The 24,304-nt window shown below is 44.6% G+C and overlaps 1 protein-coding gene across 1 annotated transcript in view; it reads left to right on the forward strand.

Annotated features, from left to right (window-relative positions):
- The window catches only part of DISC1 (DISC1 scaffold protein), a gene marked incomplete at both ends in the record, with an annotated part of 171,200 nt that overhangs the window by 105,047 nt on the left and 41,849 nt on the right, over positions 1-24,304 (forward strand). The window contains one exon of the mRNA XM_083350198.1: positions 2,351-2,411. Within this exon, the coding sequence (XP_083206324.1) occupies positions 2,351-2,411 (61 nt within the window). The remainder of the gene's footprint in view (positions 1-2,350; positions 2,412-24,304) is intronic.

Genomic DNA, 24,304 nt, shown 5'->3' on the forward strand with positions numbered 1-24,304 from the left:
CCTGGATTGAATTCTGGAAGATAGAAGAATATTTAGAATAAGTAGGGGCAATTTAAATATACATTAACTCTGGTGTAAAGATGATATGCCTCATATAAAACATTTTATGTGATTTTTTTTCTTTTACATTAGCAGACTATGGACCAAGATGGATAGATTTCCTCTAGCCCCTAGAGCCATGGTGGCGAACCTATGGCATGGGTGCCGCAGGTGGCACACAGAGTCCTCTCTGTGGGCACGCATGCCATCACCCCTGTCCTAGGCCTTCAGCTGGGTTTTATAAAACCTTTTCACTTTAGGCCTACACCACCATGTGCAAAAAAAAAAGGTTCAATCAATCAATTTCAACTTCTTGTGGGGAAAAAAAGTTCTCACAAAGTTGGAATTGATTGATTTAATTTTTTAGTCCCACCCAGTCTGCCGTTACCACTGCAGCCACGCCCACCCAATGGACCACACCCACCCAAAGGGCCATGCCCATCCGTCACCCGATGATACATAAGTGGTTTTTGGGTTGCAGTTTGGGCACTCGGTCTCTAAAAGGTTCGCCATCACTGCCCTAGAGGAAGCATGATATAAGCATTTTCAAACTAAATTAGATCATATACTTCCTATAGGCAAGAAATGGAGAATATTTAAACCAAACTGAAGTATCTTAAGGACCAGGTCTCTTGATCACCAGAAGCTAGAGAAAGAAAAGCCCATCCTAATAATTCTGTCTCCCTCTGTCAGAAACATCAGCCTGATTAATGGAGAAACCCCACTTGGATGTGGTAATCCATCCAATGTTTTAGGGTTGTTGTTTTTTTTTCATTTTCTGTCTTTTATACGGAGTGGATGTTTCTTTTTCACACAGGTTGTGTTCCTAAAGTGAGGGCATCTCTGCAATGTTATTGGACCGTAGGTGTTATGGACCAATTTCTCCATGTACGCTGCTTTACATAGCTGCTTGTAAACGGGGTTTAAATTCAACAAATGCTGAAATCTTAAAGCCTTATCTGTGTACAGGATGTCTCTGTCTCTGGGGTGTAAGATTATTATAAAAATAGGATTTATTCACTTTACTCTTTTCAGGCCGCTACAACCAGTAATTAGGTCCTTCTATAAACAAATATTTAAAGACCTTGTCATGAATGCTCTTGTGGAGGAGCAGGCTGCACAGACAATTGCTGGCCTTCAGCTCTCCTTCTGAGCCCTTTCCCCATTGTTAGCACCAACAGAACTGCCTATAAAAACTTTGCTGTGAAACAGGTATGTGTACTTCTTGCTACAAAACAGCCAGAAAGCAGGAAAAAAAACAAATGAAGTTTTTTTCTAAGAGAAGGAAGGGTCAGGAGGAAAGAAGCAGAGAAGCAAATCTATCAAGGAAGCAGAAAAACCTCTGGAGAGAGAAATTAAGAGTCAACACAGGATTTGAAGGAAGAAAACCTTGTTAGTAATTCTGTGGGGTGCAGCCTAGTACAAGTTGTGTTTCTAATGATCAGTCTAGTGAAGTAGAATTACTAGCAACAGGAGGGAATATAGACTGAGACAGTAACAGACACTCAGAGTTAGAGCTATATTTTCTGGTGCAGTTCTGTATGTTGGACAGTTTGCAATCACACAATATCTCCTCAGACCGTTGGGAGAACTACATCCTGGTTGTTTAAAGACTTGTGCTGTTGATGGCTCTCTTGAGTCTTGCGTCCCCCAAACTGGATCTAGTTTCAAAAGAACCTGTGACAATTCTCCATCTTCGAAGAATCTTATTCCATTTGTAGTGTTTAGAAGGGGGTGCGATAGTTCAGTGATTAAAGATGCTGAGTTTGTCAGCTGAAGAGCTGACAGCCCGGGTTCAAGACTGAGCTTCGTGCAACAGGTGAGTTCCCCTTACTAGCCTCGGCTCTTGCCCACCTAGTGATGCGAAAGCATGCAAATAGAAGTAGACTAATAGGTACCACTTCAGTGGGAAAGTAACAGCATTCCATGTACCTTTGGCATATAGCCATGCTGGCCATGTGACCATGGAATTTGTCTTTAGACAATGCTGACTCGCTTGGCCAAGAAACGAGATGAGCACTTGCCCTAGAGTCGGACACAACTGGCAGGGAAATCTTTACCGTTAGTGTTTAGCAGCTGGGTATTTCTGAGAGACTTATTTATTCATTCATCAAATTTACATAGCCACCCATGGTGCTGAATGCAACTCTTATTAAAGAACACATCTTTGATTTCATATCTGAAAATTGAATGGAACAAAATTTCATTTGGAGCAAAATAAGTAAAATTCTCCAAACAATTTCTGTAAAATTTGTTATACCTTTTTTTCCTTTCTTCTCTCAGTGAAAAAAAAATCATGTTTGTCTTACAGAGAAAAAGTTGAAAGAAAACACTATCAAGTACATGGAAGTGTTAGAAGAAAAACTGCAAAGGTAAAGGCATTCTTGGGATCTTTCAAATTTTTAGAAAATATTTCCAGTGCTGTCTGATTCCTGGGCATTTATGTTGTTTAGTTATGTGTTTAGTTATCTTGGACAGGATATAATTTAAGGAATTAGTTTGAATCCCTAAATTAAGATATATTTCACTGGGGGTATCAGAGGATTAGCACATTAGAAATTCTTCAGAATAGGTGGGCCAGGGATCTTGACTTGCCCTTTTCTTTCATTTTCATTTTTTAATTGGAATGATGGATTTTACTCCCTCTCTTATAGAAAAGTTAACCTCTCAGAAAACCAACTTATTTATTTGATATGATTTTCTACCCCAGTCCATGGAGAATTAGCTGGTTATGTTACTGAATGTTGATGGTGAAGTTTTGAAGACCTCTAGTTTTGTGTACATACTATGATAGCTTATTTCTGCTATAAGGTATTTGGGACAACAAATGTCATTATTATGAATTCCCTTTATGTATCCAGAGAATGTGTTGATATACCACATAGACCTCCACATTGGTAGAACATGGAGAAATCCCAGAGTAGCAGGAAATTGCTTGTAGTAAAATTGGAATTTGCTTGCACTTGTGGTGTACTGTCCAAAATGTGCCGTACTAGACTGATACTTTCCTTTCCAATAACAGGAAAGATGGGTCTGACTAGGGTTGGTAACAAGGGTGTCCTTGGTGGAGTAAAAAAAGGTTAATATAGTGGCATACCCTTATGGTCAAAGCCCCATGACTTTTTTCTGTGAGGCTTTGAACACATGGTTGTTGTTATGTACTGGGCTTTTGGTACCTCACCACGTGTGTTGCTGGAGAGTTAACGGCTCTCCAGCAACCCAGACAGGATGTCTCCAGTGCTGCAATTGGCCAACCTTGGGCGGCAAGCATGGGTTCAATCTGATTGGTTGCTACCAGAGGGTTTGGCTATATATTGTGGCGAGGTGCACCCCAAGTCCCCAGTACAGTTCCAGCTTAACTGAAAGAATGAGTTTCTCTGTACTCAGCTGTGTGTCTTCATTCCTGCTCACCAGAGCCCACGACATAATAGTTGTGACCACTATCTTGACTTTTCTGACCCCCTATCCACTTCATATACCCCAGATTGGTAACCTTTTCTTTAATCGTATCTCAAACTATTCTGTAAAACCAGAAGTCATAGAAGGAAATTATAGATGAGAATAAATGGAAATGGTTTAACACTGAGCAGGAAATAGGATAAGGATATGTGATGTCCCTTTAGTTGTTTAATATGTTTCTGGATAAATATGTAAAGAATGCTCATAGTGATGTTGGAGGCACATTGATTGGGACTTGAATGTATTTTTGTTGACAGATCATGTTCTGTTGTTGCAAACCTGAATTGTTTGCAGTAAATGTGAAGATAACTTACATGATATTGGATACTGAATCTGAAAATTAGTGTGTTAAAAACTAAGGTACTTGTGTCTGATAGGAAAAAAAGAGTGCATAAATAGCACAAAGCTAGAACAATTAATAATAATAATAATAATAATAATAATAATAATAATAATAATAATGCCTATCCCAGGTCCTTGGTAAGGACTCAATAGGTAAACAAAAATGCCAAATCCAGTCTGAACATCTGGCTGACTGTGCAATGATCAATAATAATAATAATAATAATAATAAAATAAAAGTTGAAAGGGACCTTGGAGGTCACCTAGTCCAACCTCCTGCTCAGGTAGGAAACCCTATACCATTTCAGACAAATGGCTGTCCAGTCTCCAGTGTTGGAGCATTCACAGCTTCCAGAAGCAGGTTGTTCCACTGATTAATTGTTTTAACTGTCAGGAAATTTCTCCTTAGTTCTAGGTTGCTTCTCTCCTTGACTAGTTTCTATCTGTTGCTTCTTGTCCTGCCTTCAAGTGCTTTGGAGAATAGCTTGACTCCCTCTTCTTTGTGGCAACCCCTGAGATACTGGAACACTGCTATCATGTCACCCCTTGTCCTTCTCTTTATGTACATTTCAAAATCTGTAAAGGATGCAGCCATCTCTGAGTGCACTGTCCATTCCTTTGACAGGCTAGGAAAGTTTATAGGTGAAAAATAATCTTTTTCCCAACGTTTCTTGATTTTTAAAAAATATATGGACTTGGTCAAAAAGTAGAAACTAGGAGGACAAACATTTCAAATTGTAGCCTGCCTGCCTGGGGAAGTCTGGGAGCTGAAGTCCCACAAATCTTAAAGTTGCCAAGTTGGACCCTGCTGCTTTATAGTGTTGGATCCATAGAGGATATAAAAGGACTCAACCTTCCTACTTTCTAAAAATTTCATGCAGAGAAGTGAATTGTTTGATAAGTTAAAGCCTGAAATGCCTTGTTTACTCTTTGGCAACGAACCAGATATGAGCTGAACCCATATTTAGCCTCTATGTTGCATGCTAGTGACTGTATACAAAAAGTAATGGGCGGGCCAATGATTAAATTTAAATTTGATTTCATTTCGTTTACATATAACTAAAAATGAGCAAACATAATATAGTCCTTTCTCATGTATTCTATCATGTTCCTCTTCTGGCACATTCAAGGACATTCAGTACTTTAGAGGGTGGCCCCAGGCCTCTGATTGTGTAGCTCCGGATTTTTTTTTTAATCTATTTAAGTTGAAATACTGGAAAATCCTCTATATCTGCCCTTTCAGCTGAATTTTTCCACGGTTCATTGTATCATGTCATCAAATAATTTCCTGTTAGATTCTCAAGAACTTTGAAGATCAATAAGAATTCTAGTCCTTATGTTCCACAAATATAGAAAGTAAGAAAATAAAATTATGATTTAATCCTTATTCAGATAAAGCTCGTTTCCTCTATTTCATTTCTGGAACTCCTGTGGAGATTAATCTTCTAGCTTTGAAGAGCTCTGTTGCTTCCCTTAAGGCTTTGGTTGCCTCTTAAATGGCTTATCTCTTGGTGTTGTGTTTCCTTTATAGCAGGATTATCTAGGTATTTACATTTTTTAAAAGTTCCTCATATGAATATTGTTTTTAAAAAGAGGAAGGTTGTTGTGTTGGTTTCTCTGTACCAATATATAGAGAATATCTTATTGTCACTTTGAAGCAACCAAAGGACATCTTATAATGCATATTAATTAAAGGTTGCTAGACTAACTGGAAAATAATATTGCAATTTGAAGGAAGGCAGATGTGAAAACAATGATTGTTTCTATGAATAGAAAGGTCTGAAAAAGTATAGTGAATAGTATGTTATAAACTGGATTAATTTTTTTTTCGTATCTCATGCTTTTCTTTGGTTTATTCCTTTTCTGTCCTTTGCATTATATTGCTTACCTTGAAATCTGTAATCTCCCCCTCCCTCCCTCTTGCCATGTGTGCACACACGAACATAAACATATCTGAATATTAATACTTTAAATTGGTTAATACAATGCTGGCACCTAAGATGGACGCTGTAGGTTTATTCAACATTCTGTAGCACCTCGCATTCAATTTAGTTTAATTCTATTCTTATAGACTAAAGCAACAAATAAAACAATAAATAAAATGCAACAGTTTGAATAGAAGAAACATAGAATATGAAAACATTAAACCACGAGCATTGAGCCAATTGGCATTCATAGCTTATAGTCCTATATTAAAGATTGCCACCTAAAATAAGGACAGTGTAATTGGCTCTTCCTTGCTGGCAAATTCTAGAAGTAATTGTATAACATTGGTCATTTTAATCACGGTCAGAAAAAGAATGGAAGTTATATTCATCTAGTACCTCAAAATGTTGGCTAGAAAACTCTATGGAATTGTCATTGTCGTTCCCAGGATTCAACTCTGACTCCAAAGCAGAGAGCAAATGGTATCTAAAATCTCTGTAGAAATCACAATAAACTTGGCATGAACTGATAATTCCAGTGTTCCAGCTCTACCAGGACAGATAGCTTGTTACAGAATAGAAGAGAAGAAAATTCTTTATTGGCAAAATGTGACTGGACACACAAGGAATTTTTCTCTGGTGCATAAGCTCTCAGTCTACATACAAGCAATAAATGATAAATCATGATCATGATTATAAAATACAGTCATAATAAATCATAAGATACAACACTCAATAATAGTCATAGGATACTAAATAATCAATCAACATAAATCATGAGATACAAACAACAAAGGTATAATCATAAGAAGCTAGGAAATAGGTAATAGGAAAAAAGAAAAGGATAATAGTAACAATAATTACTATTACTAGGTGGTTTGACATCCCAGGGCATAAGACAGTGTTGTGGGATTTAGCTGTCTAACAGAGTGATAGCATGGGGTGGTGAAAAACTGTCTTTGTGTCTGGTTGTTTTGGCTTGCAATGCCCTATTGCATCGTCTTGAGGAAAGAAGTTGAAACAGTTTATGTCCAGGCTGTGAGGGGCCTGTAGATATTTTCACAGCTCTCTTTCTGGCTCGTGAAATATACAGGTCCTCAGTGGAAGGCAGGCTGGATGTAATTATTTTTTCTGCATTTTTCTAACTATCTGTTGAAGTCTGCGTCTGTCTTGCTTGGTTGCTGTGCCAAACCAGACATTTATAGAGGTCAAAATGACAGATTCAATACTTCTGTTGTGACTCAGGGCCAGCCTGTGGGTCCGACAGCCGGGTCCGATGTATCGGATGACTCAGATGAGGGGGAGGAGGGAAACGAACCGGCTGATGATGGTTCAGAGGCTTTGCAGAGCCCTCAGCCGGGGACCTCTTCTCAGCTGCGTGAGCCCGAGAGTGCGGAGGAAGATGACCCACAGCTGGCCCTGTTCAAGAACGCCCGACGCAGGAGGCAGTCGAGCAGGAACAAACAAAGAAAGGCTGTGGGACTCCTCGGGAGGAGGCACAGGGAGACCACGCCCTGAGCTCTCTATAAAAGGAGTGTTTGGGGAGGGGCTGGTTGCTGAAAGCAACTTTTCTGCTTGAGAAGACAAGCTCTAGTGTTTTTGTTAACTGCGTAATTAAATCTTGGCAGATGCCTTTTAGCCTTGGACGCTCTCCAGTCTCTTCTTTCTGAATAGGGGTTTGCCTTACTACAAGGCCAGAAGAGGGCTGGTTCAGAACAGTTTGCTTTCAGCCACCCACCCCTTATTACTACGATGGAGCAGCTTCTTGCCGAGAATGCCCAGCTCACCCAGCAACTCACTTTGCTGGCAGCTCAGGTGGCTCAACTGCAAGCTCAGGTACATGCTGCACCCCCACCCAGGAGGAAATGTCAGATAGCTATGCCGGATAAATTTGCTGGTAAACCAGAACTGTTTCCTGCCTTCCTGGGACAATGCCAGCTTTTTATCAGCGTGAGAGCAGCTGATTTCCCCACTGACCGAGATAAGGTGGGATTCGTGTTGAGCCTTCTGTCGGGAGATGCAGCTCGTTGGGGCATGCCTCTGTTGGCACAGCCTAGCCCTTTGTTGGATAACTTTGGGGGGTTTTGTGACCATATGCGCCTCATGTACGAGGACCCGATTAAGGCGCAGACTGCCACCCGACGCCTGAAAGCTTTGAGGCAGGGTCAGCGCCCTCTACAGGCCTATATCAGCGATTTCCGGCTGCTTAGCCAGGATTCCGCCTGGAATGAGGCTGCGCTCGTGGATGCCTTTCAGGATGGCTTGTCAGAGGAGATGTTGGATGAGCTGGCCCGCATGGACATTCCCTCAGATCTGAATGGGCTGATCCATCTTTGTCTGCGGATCGATGCCCGGCTGCAGCAGCGAAAGAGTCGCCGTGCCACCCCACAGACCCCTGCCGCCCCTGTTGTGCGTGAGCCCCCAGTCCAGAGGGAGGAGCCAATGGAGCTGGGTGCCGCCAGGTCCCGTCTATCGGTGACGGAAATGGACAGACGACGATCGGAGGGGTTGTGTTTTTACTGTGGGGACCCTGGACATTTGGCTGCTTCTTGTCCAAAGAAGCGTCAGCGGGCATCAGTGACCAAGCCGGCCCCGAGAAAGTCCCCTGCTTTGCTGTCGGGAAACGGCCCGAGCCCGATCTAGTCGGTGTGATAGATCGGTCGACCCACCACGACCACGCCGAGCGACGCCATTCCGATGGTGCCTGTGAACCTCCACGGCATTTGATTTTGGAGGCACGACTGATCCTTCCTGGCAAGCCAGAGGGGATTCCGGTCCATGCCTTAATTGACTCTGGGGCTACCACTAACTTTATGGACTCAGCCTTTGTGGCCAAATGGGCTGTTCCTCAGTGTCCGGTGGATCCGCCCATGCTAGTGGAGACTATTGATGGTCGAGTGCTCCTGTCCGGGCCTATTACGGCCGCCACGCAACCAGTGAGTATGGCTATCAGTTCCCATGTGGAGGCCATTCAGTTTAACATCACTTCGGATATGCACTTCCCCGTGGTCCTGGGACTGGCGTGGCTCCGGGCGCATGATCCACAGATCTATTGGTCTCAGAACTTGGTCACCTTCCCAAGTTTGCAGTGCGTGGACCACACCATATCTGTGCCGGCCAGGTGGAGGGCTCCTCAGGAGTTTCTTTGCCTCCCGAACTGTCCGACTTTGCTGATGTGTTCAGCGAGTCAGAGGCGGACCAATTACCCCCGCACAGGTCCTATGACTGTTCCATTGATCTAGTTCCTGATGCGCCTCTCCCAGTGGGGCGTTTGTATTCCATGTCGGAGCCCGAGTTGGCTGCATTGCGGGACTTCCTGACAAAGAATTTGGCTCGTGGTTTCATCCGGCCCTCGTCCTCGCCAGTGTCTGCGCCCGTGCTCTTCGTCAAAAAGAAGTCGGGCGAGTTACGGCTCTGCTGTGACTACCGGAAACTCAACGCCATCACGGTGCGTAACCGCTACCCGCTGCCCCTCATCCCCGAGTTCTTGGACCGACTCCGGGAGGCTAAGATCTTCACGAAACTGGACCTGCGTGGAGCTTACAACCTCGTCAGGGTTCGGCCGGGTGATGAGTGGAAGACGGCGTTTGGTACTCGCTATGGACATTTCGAGTACACGGTGATGCCGTTTGGCCTGACCAACGCCCCCGCTGTGTTTCAGCATTTTATGAACGACATCTTTCGAGATCTGTTGGACCAGTTTGTCGTGATTTACCTGGACGACATCCTGATTTACTCCCCGTCGCGTGAAGCGCATCATCAGCATCTCCGTCAGGTCCTGCAGCGCCTCCGGAAACATCGGCTGTTTGCCAAGTTGGAGAAGTGCCAGTTTTACCAGGTGACCATCGATTTCTTGGGTCACTGCATTTCTCCTGAGGGCATCGCCATGGAACCGAGTAAAGTTGAGTCGTTGCAGAGTTGGCAACCCCCACGTCGCGTGAAGGATGTTCAGCGACTTCTTGGATTTGCCAACTACTATCGAACATTCATTCCTGGCTTTGCTGCCTTGACAGCCCCCCTTACCCGGCTCCTGCAGAAGAAGACTCGGTTCCAGTGGAACGCCCCCGAACAACAGGCGTTCCAAGCTTTCAAGGACGCCTTCATGAAGGAGCCCATCTTGAAGCATCCTGACCCGCAACGGCCGTTTGTCGTGGAGGCGGACGCCTCCGACATTGCCATTGGGGCCGTGTTACTCCAGGCAGCGACGCCCAACGGTACCCTTTTCCCTTGCGCGTATCACTCTCGGAAATTGAACCCCTCGGAGCGCAACTATACCATCTGGGAGAAGGAGCTGCTGGCCATCAAGGCGGCGTTCGAGGCTTGGAGGCATCATCTGGAGGGGGCGCGGCATCAAATCGAGGTCCGGACGGACCACAAGAATCTGGAAAGCCTGCAGACCGCTCGGAATTTGAACCAACGCCAGATCCGGTGGTCCCTCTTCTTTGCGAGGTTTGACTTCCGGGTGCGGTACATACCAAGCGGGCACAACCAGAGAGCGGATGCTCTGTCCAGGAAGCCCGAGTACACCCGAGTGGAAGACAAGCTTCCGCCCAGGACAGTGATCCCCGTCGAGTCTTTTGCTGCGGTGCGGGAGCCGGTGGATATACGGGCTCGGATCCGGGAGGCGCAGCAGCAGGAGGCGTGGGTGGCTCAGCGGAAGGAAGAGGTGGGGCCAGATTCGCCTTGGTCGGTCACGGATGGACTCCTGTATTATTGTGACCGGCTCTATGTTCCAGGAGGGCCACTCAGGGGACTCGTCCTCAGCCAATGTCATGATAACCCGGCTGCGGGGCATTTTGGCCTGTTCAAGACTCTGAACCTGGTCTCCCGTACCTTCTGGTGGCCCCGAGTCCGACACGATGTCCAGTCTTATGTCACCTCCTGCGTCCCATGCAGGTAGGCCAAGTCAGCGACAGGGGCCCCGCCTGGTTTACTGCAGCCTTTGCCAACGCCCAAGAGACCCTGGGGGGCTGTGTCCATGGACTTTCTGACGGATCTACCCCCATCCTCCGGCTTCACGACAGTGTTTGTGGTGGTGGACATGTTGACCAAGATGGCGCACTTCATCCCCTGTCGCGGCTTACCGTCAGCTCGCGCCACTAGTCGCATGTTCATCCAACAGGTGTTCCGGCTGCACGGCCTTCCCGATAGGGTCGTCTCCGATAGGGGGGCCCAGTTTACAGCCCGCTTCTGGCAGGAGTTGATGCGGGCATTGGACATTAAGGTTTGCCTCTCGTCCGCGCATCATCCTCAGACCGACGGGGGTACCGAGAAGGTCATCGGCATCTTAGAGCAGTATCTGCGCTGCTATGTTAACCTGCAGCAGGACAATTGGGTGGACTATTTGGCCATAGCCGAGTTTGCCTTTAACAACTCGCAGCACACCTCCACGCAGATGACACCGTTCTTGGCCAACGTGGGTTATCACCCCAAGTTTTTCCCCCTTTCTCCCGTGGACTCACCGGAGCCGGCAGCGAACGAATTCATGGCGGAATTACAGGCGATCCATCGGTTGGTGCGACGGCAGCTGGAGAAGGCCAAGGCCGACTACAAGAGGTTCGCCGATCGGTCGAGAAGGGATACGCCTCCATTATCGGTGGGGGATCGGGTCTGGCTGTCCACCAGGAACCTACCATCCACTCGGCCGGCGAGGAAGCTGGACCACCGTTACCTTGGACCGTTCCCAGTCGAGGCCGTCATCAACCCGGTTGCCTATCGTTTAACTCTGCCACGTTCCCTGCGCGTGCACCCCGTCTTCCATCGGTCCTTGTTGGTCCCCGAACAACCGGCTTGTCCACTTCGCCAAGCGGAACCTCCCCCATCAGGACCTCGTGATGGCGACAGCACCCCCGAGTACGAGGTCGCCAGCATCAGGGATTCCCGCTGGCTGAAAGGTCGCTTCCAGTACCTGATCGAGTGGAAAGGGTACGGGCCGGAGGACTTCACATGGGAAGACGCGACCGCCGTTCATGCCCCTGCGTTGGTGACTGCTTTTCACGAACAGTTCCCATCCCGACCGCATCTGGATCGGCAGACCCGGGGGAAGGGCCCTGCGGTGCGGGATAGTGTTGTGACTCAGGGCCAGCCTGTGGGTCCGACAGCTGGGTCCGATGTATCGGATGACTCAGATGAGGGGGAGGAGGGAAACGAACCGGCTGATGATGGTTCGGAGGCTTTGCAGAGCCCTCAGCCGGGGACCTCTTCTCAGCTGCGTGAGCCCGAGAGTGCGGAGGAAGATGACCCACAGCTGGCCCTGTTCAAGGACGCCCGACGCAGGAGGCAGTCGAGCAGGAACAAACAAAGAAAGGCTGTGGGACTCCTCGGGAGGAGGCACAGGGAGACCACGCCCTGAGCTCTCTATAAAAGGAGTGTTTGGGGAGGGGCTGGTTGCTGAAAGCAACTTTTCCGCTTGAGAAGACAAGCTCTAGTGTTTTTGTTAACTGCGTAATTAAATCTTGGCAGATGCCTTTTAGCCTTGGACGCTCTCCAGTCTCTTCTTTCTGAATAGGGGTTTGCCTTACTACAAGGCCAGAAGAGGGCTGGTTCAGAACAACTTCCTTTGTAGCACTATATCAGTAGCTCCTTGGGCAGTCTGAGCTTTCTGAGTTGGTGTAAGAAGAACATTCTTTGTTGTGCTGTTTTGATAATGTTTTTGATGTTAGGTGTCCATTTTAAGTCCTGAGGTATTATAGAACCTAGAAACTTGAATGTCTTTACTGTTGGTACCGTGTTGTCTAGTATTGTAAGAAGTGGTAGAATAGGAGGCCTTCTCCTAAGATGGATTTTCCTTAAAAATGGGACATAGGTTTGTTGGAATGAATGCTGCAGTTGTGATCACACTGAAGAGATGGGGGTGTTCTTGTACATAAAGGCCATAACAATATTCTTCCCAGATAGTTTTTGGAATGGCACTCAGTTTGAGAGAGTACTGAATCTACTGTAGCAATCAACTCCCACTGTAACTCTGCAGCATCCTATCGTGGGTTCTCTGGTATTGTGAACTCACGACGTCACGTGATGTTGTGAGACGTATTGGGACTGTTTTGCCATTGCTGGCAATGGGTGGGCACGGCTTCCGGATGATGCATCTGGCCTGCAGGGCGGCAGTTTGACACCCCTGCCTACTGCTCCCAACTCTTTGGCTTTTTTGGCAGGCCTCCTGCATACCAAATCACCTTTGCCAAGTCATTTTGTCAGGCTCATGTGCCTTCATCGTATTAGCCTTTTTTCATGGGTCTTTGCTATCTTTGTTGCCCTGCTGATTCCATTATTAATGCTCATCTGTCTTTGACACGTCCATATCACCTGCCTGGAAGAACTTCTATTAAGGTTACTTAGTAGAGGTAGACTTTTTCATGTTTGGTCAGATTGAAGATCTGGATGTGAGAGAAAGAAAAGGAGGAGTTTGTAATAGTTGCTATGGGGCTTTCTATTACTCAAAGGAATAAGACTTTCAGAAGGTCTTAAGCATTTGCTACATTTCCTTGGGATGGTACCCTTGATAATTTTATGAATAATGATTAGATTTCCATTTTGATAAAGAAAATTATATCAGGAATGAAAGGAAAACCATTTTTTGTGTGTGTCTTTGTCAGATAAATATTTTTACAGCATTTGCCCAGTGTCCAAAAATGATGGTATTGTTATCTTATTTTTTTTTTAAATATAAATGTAATATATTTGCTCATATATTATTTCTGATATACAGGTAGTCCTCGACTTACAACAGTATGCTTCATGACCATTCAAAGTTACAACGGCACTGAAAAAGTTACTTATGACCATTTTTCACACTTATGAGTGTTTTGGCATCCCCATGGTCATGTGATAAAAATTCAGATGCTTGGCAACTGGTTCATATGAATGACATTAATTATTAATGGCTGCAGTGTCCCGGAGTCATGTCATCATCTTTTGTGACCTTCAGATCAGCAAAGTGAACGGGGAAAACAGATTCACTTAACAACCATGTTACTAAGTTAACAAATGCAATGATTCACTTAACAATTGTGGCAAGAAAGGTCATAAAATGGACAAAACTCACTTAACAAATATTCCACTTAGCAACATACATTTTGGGCTCAATTGTGGTCACAGGTTGAGGACTACCTGTATAATTATTGCATACTGCCCCGTAAGAGGCTTTCCCTGAAAATCAGATTAAAAAATACAAATAGGATGCTATCTGAATATGCTTACATGATATCCGGAACTATTGATACAAAGTTTAATTTTTTTAAAAAAATGTCCAAGATGGATCCCAAATTCTAGCCTATAGTGGCCAAAGTCCTGATATTAATAAATATATGAAAAATGTAGCTTTGTTTTATATTCTAAGGGAAAATATGGGTAAATATAAGTCTAAATTAATCTACTATTACATGTGGCTATAATTAATCTACTATTACATGTGACTATAATATTCAAATGAGTCTTTAGGAGCACTTTCCTTGAAAGTACAGGCACAACATTACATTGCTGATAGAAGATGCTGCCTTACTGTGCCTTTAAGTATGAGGAGATTATGCTATACAAATAAATATTACGAACATTAATTTCTGGGGAAAAGTAGGCATGCAGCTATAATAACTTGTGGTCACTGATAGGTTTTTGTTGCCTTGATTTTGTGTAATCCTTATCACTATGGATTGTAGTAATGATTTCTATAAACAAATCGTGCCCTGTAATTGTTTTTGTCTTTCTAGAATCCCACGAAAATCAATTTTGATACTGTTTTGAGAGGAAAAAACAAGATTTGCAGTGCTGAGTGTTGCTATTAACTTCCACCTCTTTAAAAGTTATTTTTATCCTGTCTGGATGTATAGTGAGCTTAGGATAATAAAACATGCTACTATTATATCTAGATTTTTTTCCCCTTTCCCCTTTTTCTTCTTCTTTCGTTGTCCTGGGTCTTTAGAGCAGAGGGATAAACCGTCTAATTAATAAGTGATTTACTTAATTATTTGTTCAGCTCTGTTGCACCCTCTTTTTTCAAACTATTTACAAATGACATCATATCAGTTCAGTAATAATGATAATCATAATTATATCTCAGTCATTTCTTCTGAAAGTCTGCAGTTGTATTTATCACATGTTGAAACAGAATTCCACGGTATCTCATGGACCAGACAGTGATGGATTCTGAATCCCTTATCACAGTTCCTCCAGGGTCCAAACTACTTTTTATTTGTACCAGTCAAAATAAATAGCATTTCTTTGAAGGGAAGCCATATAATGTGGTTAGTTGATTATCCTAAATCTCAAAAAGATTATTTCCACTCAGTGAAAAGAGAGAGGACGTGGAGAAAATATTTCCCCTTGGGTAGACATCTCTTTCTTCTTGGTCCTTTGGTGGAGGCACAAACTCTTTTTTGGGACTCCATCTTTTGGCCAAGTTGCTGATGATTTTGAACGGTGGGTTTCCCAGTGTTCTGCTTCTTCCTTTCTAGGTGAGCAGCCAGAGGAGAGATTGGTGGGGCTGAGGGTGTGAATGAAGAAGGAGCCCTTAGCCCAGGGGCAGGCCACTCTGGCAACTTTATGACCTGTGGACTTCAACTCCCAGAATTCCTGAGCCAGCCATTCTGGGAGTTAAAATCTAAAGGTCATAAAGTTGCTATAGTTGCCTACCCCCTGTTTTAACCAGATGGTGTGAGCATCAGAGGAGGGCCCCCATTGAGTGTGGCGCGATCTCAAAACTTTCTTTTTTGAACAAGCTGGCCTGGTCGGACGGGATGGGGTTGGGTTTTTTATAATTAGTTTTAATTTTTAATATGTATCTACTACTACGGGCATAGTTGTTTAATCACTTTTTAATTTTTGTATCCTGCTTTTTATTATGTATTGCCCTGTTCACCGTCCTGAGTCCTTCGGGAGAAGGGCGGTATACAAATTAAATAATAATAATAATAATAATAATAATAATAATAATAATAATAATAATAATAATAATAATTATTATTATTATTATTATTATTATTATTATTATTATTATTATTATTATTATTATTATTATTGTGCGTGTATTTGTGTGGGTGGAGTGGGGAGGTGGTTGCAGGGTACCCTGATGACACTGACAGCTAGTAAATCTAAAGTGCTCCAGGTGCTTGGCTTCTCTGGGCTGAATGAAATGGAGGACATTGGGAACTGGGAAGTCTGGAATGGGGGTGTGTGCTACCTTTAAGGGGTGTCAGTGGTGGGATTCAGCCGGTTCGCACCACTTTGGCAGAACCGGTAGCTAATTTTTTGTTGCCCAGGCCCAGAATGGACTTCTGGAAGCGGCATCCACACAGAGAACCGGTTATTCACATATTTGAATCCTACCATTGGGGGGTGTACAGGTGTACCAAAGTGTTATGGTGATGGGGATATCGGGAGATGTAGGAGACAGGAAGTGGGCTATTTTTGGAGAATGTGGAACTGTTCCATTCTGGTGTAATCTCACATTCTGGGGGAGAGAGAGGTTCCAAGAGGATGGGCTCCAGAACGAGTCCCAAAGCTCAGAAAACTAAATCTCTGGCCCTGGTGACCAACACAGATTGGATCCTGCAATGAATTATAATTGTATAGCAGGAAGAAGACAGACAAGAAAAGCAGCCCTCCTTTCCCAGACCTTGGGAGAGCTGATTGCTTTTCCACAATCATTCTGCCCTCTAAGGAAAGTAGGTGAATAAACCCCCACCCCCACAATCCTGGCAGGCTTGACTGCAAGAAATGATTGGGAGGAGAGCAAAACAAGGTCCCATTTTTTTAAAAAAATGTCTTTGATATTTTTCTCCCCAAGTCTCAAATTAATAAGTCCTGGAGTATTACCATTGATTATCTGGAAAATAAAGAAACTGCGCTAAACCGTTTCCGAGCCAGAGATTCTATAGTGCTTATATATTCTTTGCAAAGCTTCAACTTTTCTTGATCAGCATAAGAAAGAAATGGGTCAGATTGTAGGACTCTTTGCCCTTGACAGATCCCTTTGATGTTTATGAAGTAGCAAAACACAACCAATCAGTTCTTACTTTACTCTTTCATTCAAAACTTATCCAAGGTTACTTTATCCTTCCAGGCTATTGAATTGAGCTTGGATCTTTCTTAAAATCTTCTAAGAAATGCTGTTTCCTTAAGATAAAGTACTTTGGGATGCACAGTTCTTAAAATATATTTCAAAAAAAAATCCAAAGAATTGCGTCTGGCATATCCTCTTGCTCCAAGAGAGATGCCCTGCAACACAATATTTCTGATGGTAAAAAATATTTGGGAGGAATGCATAATTGCAAATTTAAAAGCAAGAGAGGAAGTTTTTGCACATAGCATTCTTTATTCTTTAGAATAGAATTCTTTATTGGCCAAGTGTGATTGGACACACAAGGAATTTGTCTCCAGTGCATAAGTTCACAGTGTACATATAAACAGCAGGTCGTAGGTCATAATCATAGTTACAATCATTAATCATGTTACAAACTACAATTGATAAATCATAAGAAACCAATAGGAGAAGATAGCAGGAAAGATGAGGAGATGAGAAAAGATGAGAAGTGAGACCGTGCTGGGGGAATTAAATATTTAGCAGAGTGATGGCATGGGAGAAACAACTATCTTTATATGACTGGGATAGAAAATGCATTCAGCCAAATCCAAGTCATTGAGCATATCCAATTCCAAAACAGAGAAACCAAGTGCCTAGAACCCTTCAGTTGTGGCTGAACTATAAGTTCCAGCATCTCTAGCTAGTGTGGATATTGTTTAGGGATACTCTAGATCAGGGGTCCCCAACCTCCGGTCCGTGGACCAGTACCGGGCCGTGGCATGCCAGCAACCGGTCTGCACAAACAAGGAAAGCCTCATCCACAGGATGCAGGCAGCACACAAAAACCACGCCTCCTCCGGTCCGCAGAAAAACCTCTCTCCATTGGTGCCCAAAAGGTTGGGGTCCTCTGCTCTAGATGAAATGCATTTGGGGTCCAGAACTGGGATTCTCATTTGGGGTCCAGAACTGGGATAGGATGGAGACAGCTTTGGTCACATTGGTGGAGGAGCTTTATAAGGAGATGGATGGCGATTCCTTTAGATTTCCAAGAGCCTGCAGTCACACAGAGTATCTCACCCTTCTGCTTGGTTAGGGATTGGGCTTACTGTTTTGCAGCAACTTCTTTTTTTCTTTCATGGCCAATTCCAGTCAATGGTAGAAGAAGGTGATGATTTGACTCATTGACAGCTTCTCTGGAGAGTGGCAAGATTTGGTTTTCTCCCCACTATTGTTTAACATCTACATGAAACCACTGGGTGAGGTCATTCATTGACTGAAGATTCAATGTCATCAGTATGTTGATGATGCTCAGCTTTACATCTCAGGTCAGGCTGGAAAGGCTGCTTAGGTTTTGTCCTGGTGTCTGGGAGTCTGATTTTGAATCAGGATGGAGTTGTTGCCTGGGCAATTCCAAAGACTCTCTTGATGGGGAAGCCCTACTGCAGAAGGAGTATGTTTGGGACTTGATGGTGTTCCTGGACTCATGGCTACTGCCTGAACAGCAGGTTGAAGTCTTGGCTGGGGAGAGAAGCTTTGCCCAGCTTTGGCTGATGCACCAGTTGCAGGTCTACTTGGAATAAGAGAAGCTTAGTACAGTGAGTCATGTCATCATCACTACTCACCTAGTTAATCGCAGTGTGCTCCACACTAGAACTCTGGTTAGTTTCAACTTTGGCTGCCATCTGAATGTAGTTAAAAACAGAAATCTCCCATTTGCAAGTTGATGCATACTTTTTGGATCCTTTGATTTTGTATGCTTTTAACTGGACTGTAGATGTTTGAATGATTTATATATTTCTGTAAAACCTCCAAGAGTCTTATGAGACCCCAGGGTATAAATGTAACAAACAATCATCCCTGCATTGCTGTGCAGCCCTCAGCATTTTCACATCTGACTATCTGAATCACAGGAACCAAATTAGTATGAGATACAGCTGCTTGTGCTTGACTGAAATTGAAAAAGACAGTTTCGGTAGAACTCCAGTACAAGGAAGTTATGGAAATGTTTTGATTTAACTATCCTTTACCCTTTACCGTGTCCTCTAAGTACAACTCTTGGAGAAAAAAAAAGTTTGTACCCAGAAATTTGCTGGTGAGGAAAAAGTAAAGCACAATCATTTAGGCTAGTAGTTCTCAACATTGGCAAGTTTAAGATGTGTGGACTTCAACACCCAGAATTCCCCAGCCACACATCTTAAACTTGCCATGATTGAGATACACTGCTAGGCAGATAGCAAATACACGGTCTCAGTGCTAGACTTTTTTTTAGCTAAAACAATATCTTGTTACACTAACCACAAAAACAAGGATGGGCATTCAGATTACCATTGGCTCCTCCTTCTAAATGTGTTTTGCAGTTCCACAAAAGAAAAAAAGCAGAATTTTAGTTGAGCTTTTCAAATGCTATCCATGCCATCCCATCAGTCCTCTGATTCCCCCCTGGAAGAAGAGAGTAGCACATTTGGGGAAACCTCATGATTTGTATATGGTTTGTTTATTTGTTTATTCATTCATTAATTCATGCATGCGTTCATTCATTCATTCATTCATTTATGAATAAACCTGAAGGTAACCTAGGACATCTAAATAAGGAATAAGCATAATCTGTGACCACAGAACAATGAGCCTGTGTTTGGAAGAGAGGGACAATGATAGTAACGATTGATCCGATCAAATGGAAGTATTCTGGGGGATGAAGATAGTTAGCTGGCTGTGTATGTGACCCTTTGAAATTTTATGATTTATATTTCTGAAAGGCTTAGAGCAGTTCAATATGAAATGCTTTATACAGTATTGTACATGAGATAATATCCTTTTAAAATGAGGCACTATATCAAATGAATCAATTATAATGTAAGCTCTTAACAAGATGCCTTGCTGATTTCCTTATAGATTAGTTAATTTCCTGCTTCTGACAACTCCACTCTGTAAGCTTAGCTTTGTCACCTTAGAAAGAAATCAAAGAAGAAACAATCAACTATAGCAGCCTCTCATTTCAAGTTTCCCATGGAGATAATTTAACTATAACACACTGATGTTGAACATTGATAGGAAAATGACAGGCTGTGATTAAAGTTGTGTCCTAGATGAAATAAATGTCTGGCAGATGAAAAGAAAACCCCCCTCCCTGGGAGAAACTGAGCTTAATTCCAATCCTTAACTCATGCTGAAATGCTTTTTATGACTTGTTATTGCTCTGTATTATGCGCTATGTTGTTTTTAATAACCATAATCAAACATCCATTATTGGATTCAGCAGTAGAAAAATTGCTCTTCCCCTCCATTTTCTTGAACGCTTCCCAATGTAACAAGAATAGTTACATAATCGGTACCCTCTCATAAAATCCAAGGAGCTGCTCTGCCCTCAAGATATTGATGTCAGCTTTCCCCCCCCCCCCATTCTTAACTCTTTTGTGAGGCTATTTTTAGATTTCAATTTAGATTTCAGTACTTCTGTATTGTGCAGCCTGAGTTCAGAAACTGCTTTTTTATTATCAGCCAGGAAACTGCAGATTCTAACTGCTGTTGATGTGTTTAACTTTTAGCAGAGAGAAAACATATAATCAGTCACTGAGAAGCAACTAGGCAGGGTGCGAATGGAAAGCAGAAAGAGAAATCTGTTTTCACAATAAATTGTTGCATATGTTGGAATTTTCTCGTCTTTGTGGCAAACAGTCACCCTAGGTGTGGTGGTGCTTCCAGGATGGGATTTAATAGCCCTTCTCATTATTTTTAATGCAAAGGGCTGCTCAGTACAAGTCTCTTTTGAAAGAGTTATATGAAAGCTCTTCATGGTGGAACAATTCCAGAGGAATACTGGGCCAACAGAGAAGTTGTGGAAAATAAGAGCATAGTAGGAATAAGGTTTGTGGACTTGTGGACTTCAGCTCTGAGAGTTGAAGTCCATAAGTCATAAAGTGCCCAAGGTTGGGGACCCCAGCCCTATAGTTGTCTTTTGTTGAAAGAACCAGTAGTAGGTTAACAAGGGGCAAACCAATTATTGGAGTACCTTAGAAATGTTCTTGTAGACATACTTCCCAAGTATTTTCTCATGCATGGCTTTCAGGAACTTGGTAAAAATCTTACCTTTTAGAAAAGCCTTCACTGTTATTTCATTGCTGCTTTCATATTTTAAGTAACTGGATCAACCCTGAAAAGCTTCTATATTCTTTTACTGCTTTTCACTAATAGGTTTAATTGTGAACTGAGTTACTTAGAACTCTAGCACAGGTAGTATATTTCAGCATAGGTAGTATATTCATTTTAAATGAAATGAATGCATGTATACATAGAACATAAAGTCCTACTGTTTGGTGTCTGCACAGAGTAACCAAGTGTACATTTATTTTATCAAGCATTAGGAAATTCCAGTCCTACAAGTTCTACAAGTTCCCAAATTAAAAAACAACACAAAACTTTCAGAACCTAAATTGAATTTGATTAACTCAGAAATAAGATGGTCTTTCCTATTAACTGAAGGAAAGAAATTGCATTATATTAAAACACAATGACAGCTGTCATAGGCCGCTTTTACGCGGCCGCACTGACAGCTGTCAAAAGACTACATGTGCGCAGCCGCCCACGCGGCCTACAAGCACACGCGGCCGTTTGACAGCTGTCAAACGGCGCGCATGCGCATTACCGACTGAACTGTCAAAACCGCGGCAGGCCCCCGGCGGCCGCCGCAAGCTGTCAAAGTTAGCGCATGCGCAGTAGCGGCGGCGAGCTGTCAAAACGCCGGCCGCGCGCCAAAACCAGCTGACGGGATTCCCCTGCCTAACTAACGCGCTAGCGCTGTCTCTGGGGAGATTCTGCCCTAACAGCTGACCGATTGGCCCCCTGTTCTTGGCGGGAAAACGCGCCCCGCTGATTTGCTGTCCCGTTTGACAGCTGCCTATATAAGGCATGTTTTTTCCCTGTTCTCTTGTCCGGGCTGACAAAATAAACAACCTGTTAATGAAGACGCGTCTCCCTTGTCCTTCCTGCCGATAATCCACCTGGCGACGAAGGTGGGATCCCGGTACTAGCTGAAGTCACGGGCCAGGAGCGTTGCTGTCCGGTCAACCGCTGAAGTCACTAGCTAAGTCACCGACCGGACAAGCCAACCTTCCAGGTGCCCGAAGTACCGCGGACCCGGGATGGCAAACCTAGGACACATAAGGGAGTTCGACGTCCGGCACCCCGAAGGATGGGAGTCGCATTTGGGCCAGGTCGAGGGGTACCTCCTTGTGAATAAAATCACGGAGGACCGCCACAAGGCCGCCGCGCTCCTATGCCTGAGCGGGCCAGCGGTATACGATGTCGCCGTTGGCCTCTGCAGCCCGGACCCGGTCGCCACCATTCCGTATGCCGAGCTCACGGACCGCCTCAGCAAACACTTCATGCCAAGGCGGTCAGAACTGTATTGGCGGCTCTCTTTCGCCCGACGGAAGCAGCAGCCGGGTGAAACCTCCACTGCTTTCATCGCGACCGTCAGGCACGCCGCCCGCAAATGCCATTTCCCCGACCTGGAGGACCGGATCCGCGATCAAGTTATCGCCGGTCTCCAGAACACGCGTCTGCAGAGGAAGCTTGTGGCAAAGCCCACAATGGACCTCGCAGAGCTCACGCTGGAGATAATGGCATTCGAAGACAGCCATCGCGACGAAACCGAGACGTTTGGCGAAAACTCAGGCAACTCTGTCCATCAGGCCAGGGAGCTCGACCAGGGGCCGCCAGAGCCCGAATCCGGGGTCGATGCGATCCTCTCCCGCTTCAACCGGATGACCGCCGGCCGGGAAAGGAGCCGCAACCAAGACCGACAATCGGGCCCCAACACGAAGAAGCAGCAGACCAACGCCAGGGCAAAGTGTGCCAGTTGCGGCGGAAGCCATGCCAGAGCCACCTGCAGGTTTAGGAACGCGAAGTGCCACGGCTGTGGCAAGACCGGCCACATCCGATCAGCATGTCGCAGCCTAAACCGGGAGACCCTCCACGACCTTGACGAGATCCCCGCAGGTAGGACAGTCCCTCCCCGCCCTCAACCAAGGGTTATAGGGTCCGTATGCTCCCTAACAAAAACTCCCGCTAACAACATCCCCAGAGCCAAGGTTAGAACGTGGGTCAAAATACAGGGAATCCCCTATGAAATGGAGGTCGACTCAGGATCCTCCGTTTCCATCCTGTCAGGGGACACCCTCCAGAAGATAGCCAACAAAACAAATCACCGCATTCCAATCCAACCCTCCAGGGTCTTGCTGGCAGATTTTCAAGGGGCGCAAATAGATTTAAAGGGACAAGCCGTCCTGAAAGTCGATTTTAAAAAATTCTCAGGCCACTTAACAGCCCAAATAACCAAGCAACCAAGAACTAGCTTAATAGGATTAGATTGGTTTGAGGCATTAGGCATTCGCCTCGAAGGGACAAACCGCATCCAAACCGATTCTTTAGAAAATATCTGCAAAAAATTTGCGGATGTGTTTGACGGCTCACTGGGCAAATACAATGGCCCCCCCATCGACCTCAAGTTCAAACCGGAGGTCGGACCAATTAGAATAAAAGCCAGGAAAGTTCCCTTCGCCCTAAAACCAAAAATAGACAGGGAACTAGACCGCTTACTCAAACTAGGAGTCCTAGAACCCACTGACAGCGGAACTTGGGAAACCCCCATAGTGACACCTGTCAAACCCAATGGTGACGTCAGAATCTGCGTGGACTATAAAGCGACCCTCAACCGCGCACTCAACCCGCATGCGTACCCAGTCCCGTCAGTAAGAGATGTTCTTTCAGAAATAGGGTCCGGCTCCATTTTCGCCAAATTAGACTTGGCACATGCCTTCCTGCAACTCCCTGTAACCAGGGAAACCGCAGAAGCCCAAACCATAGTGACGCACAGAGGGGCGTTCAAAGTGAACCGCCTCCAATTTGGCATCTCCGTGGCACCTGGAATATTCCAGGAAGTCATGGAGCGCACTCTCAAAGGCATCCCCGGAGTCTGCCCGTATTTTGATGACGTCCTCATCGCGGGCGACTCCTCCCACTCCCTAGCAACCAGGCTGCACGAAGTCCTCTCAAGATTCCGCGCAGCTGGCTTAAAATTAAAACGTGAGAAGTGCTCAATCGGAGTACCCTCCGCAGAGTTCCTGGGGTACAAAATAGACGGCAAAGGCATTCACCCCACCAATGCAAAAATACAAGCAATACAAGCCGCACCCCCCCCAAAAAATAAAACGGAGCTCCAGGCATTCCTAGGGCTCCTAAATTTTTACCATTCATTTCTGCCCGGAAAAGCCACAATAGCAGAACCCCTTCATAGACTCCTGGACAAAGGGGCCCCCTGGAAGTGGACCCCACTTCACAATGACAGCTTCAAACAGCTAAAACAATTACTTTCCAGCGATACAACCATATCGCACTACAACGAAACCAAACCTCTATGCATCGCCTGCGATGCTTCACCTTATGGCATCGGGGCAGTCCTCAGCCACTCCCTTAATGATGGCACGCAAGCCCCAATCGCATACTACTCGAGGACACTTTCAAA

Source organism: Vipera ursinii (genome assembly GCF_947247035.1).
Source record: "Vipera ursinii genome assembly, chromosome: 1".
In the NCBI taxonomy this organism is placed as follows: domain Eukaryota; kingdom Metazoa; phylum Chordata; class Lepidosauria; order Squamata; family Viperidae; genus Vipera; species Vipera ursinii.